General features: G+C 42.7%; 1 protein-coding gene across 1 annotated transcript; it reads right to left on the reverse strand.

The window, feature by feature from the left end:
* Window positions 1-1,002: 1,002 nt before the first annotated feature.
* LOC115144466 (zinc finger protein 503-like) lies at window positions 1,003-4,113 on the reverse strand. Its single transcript, XM_029685525.2, has 2 exons — window positions 3,557-4,113; window positions 1,003-3,183 (listed from the first exon to the last, which is right to left on the reverse strand). Exons 1-2 carry the CDS (start codon window positions 3,809-3,811, stop codon window positions 1,759-1,761), a joined length of 1,680 nt encoding a protein of 559 aa, XP_029541385.2. The 5' UTR covers window positions 3,812-4,113; the 3' UTR covers window positions 1,003-1,758.
* Window positions 4,114-5,365: the final 1,252 nt, after the last annotated feature.

The following is a 5,365-nucleotide window of genomic DNA, read 5'->3' on the forward strand; positions in this document are numbered from 1 at the left end:
AGTAACTGTAGTTTGACGATATAAACGTGTGTTGGTTTGTCCTATATGGTAGGCTATGGAGCAATGGAGTCTGAAAAACATATTCCAGAACGCCTCGTTTTTCTTTAGACAAGTTGATAAAGAAAAACATTTCAATGCAATGGACTTACAACCCCCACAATCTAAAACATAACGCCATAACCTAAAATATAACAGCATTTTTTTCGTAGAATAAAGAGTTCTGACTTTAGGATATATGATGTGGCCCATAGGGCGGCGCGCAATTGGCCCAGCGTCGCCCGGGTTAGGGTTTGCCCGGTGTAGGCCATCATTGTAAATAAGAATTTGTTCTTAACATACTTGCCTAGTTATAAAGGTTAAATAAAAATCTAATAAATAAATAGATCATATAGCCAATATTGCACCCTGTACACAGTATAGCCTGAACTAAATATTTACCCTAACAAAAAGAATAGGCATAATTGTTTTTAGAGCAAATGTATAAATATATCTAATCCCAGTTTTCCGTTATGAAAAACACTCTGCCCAGACAAATAAGACAATGTCCAAAAGTAATCCTGCGAGACGAAAACAAGACCCCAAAACATTAATTTATGTTCTTTGGGATGTTACTTTTTAAGATTGATTGTTCTTTCACAACGTGCTGCTGAAATTGCATATTTTTAAGAATAACTCTACACGCGGCTAACTTCCTTATTCGGATTTTATCTGACTGAGACCATCATTCGTTTGAAGGTGTAGGCTAAATATAATTTGTAAAAAAATGATGCTACATTTTCTAATGGCATGTTGAAATGAATATCGGTGAAAGATTATTAGGCTACTGCCTAAATTACTGCAACAACAAACAAAACAAATACTCTATTGCACATTGAGTGGCGAAATGCATTTGTGGCAGATGACAGTAGCCTAGGCTGCATTTTGGTTTCATTATTTTAAAAGTTGAACAAAATATATTTTGCAGTCTTAAAGGTATGACGTGTGAATAAAATGTGATTCGAATAAAATGTTACTAAAATGAAGTTTATGTGGCACAGACTTCAAATGGAAATAGGCTTATACACATCTTAAATGCAATTCCACAAATTAAATTGCATTGATTTTTTTTTTTTAAACAGACCAATTATGCTCATGTCCCACATACTCAAGTGTTTATCATTAAGTCATTTTTAGGTCGAATTATTTATTCCATAAACAACCTATCAGGTTCATAAACCTGATTTAGCTTGTGGAATGAATAATGTAATTTATGAAGAAATATGAGAGAGCCCAATTTACCAGAAATGATTTAAACATGCATAGCCTAACGTGGAAAAGTGATTTGCAATGTGCGGTATGGGCCCAACAGACACAGAAATAGGCAACCACTTTTCCGATGAAAAACACAATGAAAAAAAATAACGAATAGGCTGCAGACTTTTGTATGTAGGAAACATAAAAGTTAAAAAAAAATTAGCATTTCAAAAAACAACATATACATACTGACTTGTAATGTCAATGTAACATCAAAATGGCGTCATCAAATAAAGCCTACATCTTAACTGTAAAAAAAAATAAAAAAAATAATGCACCTTGAACTTCTTACCAATTATATTATAATTACTTTATTTTTGTCACGCTTGGAGCTATCGCAAATAAATACATTGAGCCCACGGATCCTGTCCTGCATGAAATACACCCCAAATAATGTCATTTAGGCGTATAATCTCCTCTATAAATGTATAGTTATTGTCCGTATGTCGGTCTGTCCTGCATCTTCTACTGGTATCCTAATGCCGATGCCGTGGTGAGCCTCTGTCCATACAAGGCATAGGGAGAGTAATATGAACCTGTTGCAGCGGGCATCTGAATCGATGCGCCGGGTGGCAGGGGGCTCTTTGAATAGGGGTGATAGCGCGTGCTCAGTCCCAGAGGGTGATGCGGGCTCCTGAGTGTGAGCGTTCCAGGGCTTCCCGGCGCCCCGTTCGGGGGCATGTGCATATGGCAAGCCATGGCGGCCGCGGCAGCGTTGGCTAGCGAAGATGAACCCGGGTACCCTGATATCAACTTCTCCGTCCCCGCAAAAGCAGTGTGAGTCCTTAGGTGATTGAGAAGCTCTTCTGAAGAAGAAAAACGCTTGTCACAAGGTCCGTTAGCCGACACCCAATTACAGACGTGTGGCAGAGGGTCATTTGGGAGCATGAAGCCATAGGGGTATAACGGGTGTCCAGCAAAAGATGGCGGCGAGGAATGCACGCTATGCAAAGGGTGAGTTGGGTACATGAGAGGGTATCCTGACTTCAAAGCCGAGGATTCATGACACTGCGAGGCACCGGAGGCACCGGATAAGTGGCTCGGGCAGTGGTAACTCAGGCAGTACGGGTCTCTACACAGGCTAGCAGACATTAGAGACGGAGGAGAAGACCTGGACAAGGGGCTCCCAGCCTTACTGCACTGAAGTTGGCTGGCAAACTGAGCGCTTAGTAGCTGACTGCTAGATTTCGTCGGGTCTAAAGTCATTCCATGAGGGAGAAAGTGTTGGGGATAGCCTGCATACGCACCTGCTAAACTTCCAGGGTAGGTCATGCCGGAATGCGGTAGCGGAAAAACACTGTGACCAGGTTTGTAGGGGGAGACGGGCGCTACGAGTCCTCCTGAACCCAGAACAGATGATGACGAGGAGACAGATGTGTGTGAGTCTGATGTGATAACCTTTGAACCAGAAGTGTTCTCCTGGCGTTGGTTAACCTCACCATTAACCCCACATATCCGGCTGTGACCGCTGCTGCTCTCCGTTGTACTGTTTTTATTGCTATCAAATTCCTTCTTCTTTTCCTCTGTGTCTCCCTGTTTACCATCTGACGGCAGCGGAGACACAGAGTGGCAGGAGCTGGGGCTGCCTGTCCTGGGGGTGAACGGCTGGCAGGTGGCGCTAGGCACTCGGAAACTAGCTTTATCTCCACTCAGACTGCCGCTGCCGAATGAGGAGTCCTTGTTCTTCTCCGATGATTTGGCGTAGGGTTTGAAGCTTGATTTGTCTTCATTTCCAATGTCACTCATTTTTAGTGGTCCGGGTTTGGTCTCTTTGTCACTAGATCCATTTGAGGTTACGGATGAGATTTTGGAAGAGGACGAAGGATCTGGTTTACCGATTTGAGAGCAGGTCTGTGCTAAGAGAGCCAACGGACTTTTCTTGGCATCCAGCTGCGAAATAAGAGAAAATAATACTTATTATTCATGTTTTCACCGTATTGTTTTTTATGGGGTGTTTAACTAATATGTTCCTGTTATATATGGAGTATTTTATGGGCCGTTGGAGAACACCACTAAATTACGCACAAGTTTATCGCATTGCGCATAGCAATTTAGCCATATATTAACACCTTATACATTAATCTCCAGTTCATTTTACAATTACAATATGATAATAAACTGATATAGGTACAATACAAATGGCCTAATACAAATGGCCTAATACAAATGGACTAAAACATATGAAGATTAATTTGTAACTGCCAAAATCACACTTTTGCTATCCTTATTTTATCACGTCCCCCGTAGCCTATGTGGTGCTTACCTCGATGGGACTGATAGGGGTTGATGGCAAAGGTTGAAGGTACTCCGGGTGCAAAATGTGACCTCCCCGTGCGGTAAGCATTTTCAAAATCTTTATGGGTATACGATTAGCCTGCCTTAAAGGGTCTGAGGGAGAGACGAGATGAAGAAATGGCTTGTTGACTGTCGTTGCGCCCTTCTCCCCTGAAGAACTGCTCTCCCACACCGGATTCACGATACTATTTCTCAGAACAGACAATGCAGGCGATGTGATCATGACCTAATTCTCATTGAAATGGGAGAAAAATACATTTGATGTTCACGAAGAAGAAAAAAAACCCGCATCAAAGTAACATGTTGTTCTATAGCACCGTAGTTCAAAATTAAAAACAATAAATAGTTCAACTTCGTCTAGTCCTTATCAGAGGAGGAGAAGATCAGAACATATCCCGTTCATATCGCAGCAGGAGTGTGCGGCTGCATCCTTCCTCGGTGTCGCTGTGTGTGTCAGTGGCAGGAGCACGTCGGTGCGTTTGCTCTCTACGTTGGATGCAGTAGAAAAACTCTTCTCCCTTCAGCAGCATCTGAATTTGCCTCGAGATTAAAGCCTTTACCGCCTTCCAATCAAATGAGCCCCTGAGGTGATTGGAGGGTCAAGGGAATGTGACGTCGCCTCTTCAAACGGGCGTATTATTTAATCCTGGGGATATCCTGGGAATGATTTAAACCATGTCCATTGACATAAATAGTCTATTCGTTTTATGGGAAGTGTTGTTGTTTTCAACATGTTATGCATGTAGGATAAATGTAAAATCAACAGTATGTACATACCCCAAACAGAAGCCATGGATTACAGGCAACATCCGGACTCCAACCCAGATGCTTATAAGAAATCCCGCTATGCCCTCTGACGAACCATCTAACAGGCAAAGCGTCAATACAGGACTAAGATTGAGTCCTACAACACCGGTTCCAATGCTAGTTGGATGTGGCAGGGCTTGCAAACTATTATGGACTACAAAGGGAAGCCCACCAGAAGAGCTAAATTACTTTTATGCTCACTTCGAGGCAAGCAACACTGAAGCATGCATGAAAGCACCAACTGTTCTGGAGGACTGTGTGATCATGCTCTCCATAGCCAATGTGAGTAAGACCTTTAAACAGGTCAACATTCACAAGGCCTACCGCTGAGCCATTGTTGCTCCTCGATGTTTCCACTTCACAATAACAGCAGTTACAGTTGACCTGGGCAGCTCTAGCAGGGCAGAAATTTGACAAACTAACTTGTTGGAAAAGTGGCATCCTATGACGGTTTCATCTTGAAACTCACTGAGCTCTTCAGTAAGGCCATTCTACTGGAAATGTTTGTCTATGGAGATTGCATGGCAGTGTGCTCAATTTTATATACGCCTGTCAACGGGTGTGGCTGAAATAGCCGACTTCACTAGATTGACATACTTTTGTATACGTTGTGTACATGCGTGGGGCTTTTCAGTATGGTTAGTTATTCTCCATTAAAACACTCGCTGACATCAGTGTGCTGTGGCACTTACCGTGGAATGTGCATGTCTCAGGTGTTCACCCCCACACCCTCCCAAGCCCTCGGTCAATCTTACTCTTTGTCATCTGTCAATTTGTCCCTATACTGCCAGTTATGTGTCAGTTGTCTAGATTCAGGTCATCTGCAGCAGCAGCAGTCAAAGTGAAAGAGGAGAGGAGATGGTGTGCCAGCCTGATCCTCCTTCCAATGCCCGAGGTTTCCGTTCCAAATAGAACCCTATTCCCTATCTATAATGCACTACTTTTGACCGAAACTGTATGGGCTCTGGTC

The sequence above is a fragment of the Oncorhynchus nerka genome, linkage group LG16 (assembly GCF_034236695.1).
Source record: "Oncorhynchus nerka isolate Pitt River linkage group LG16, Oner_Uvic_2.0, whole genome shotgun sequence".
Classification (NCBI taxonomy): Eukaryota; Metazoa; Chordata; class Actinopteri; order Salmoniformes; family Salmonidae; genus Oncorhynchus; species Oncorhynchus nerka.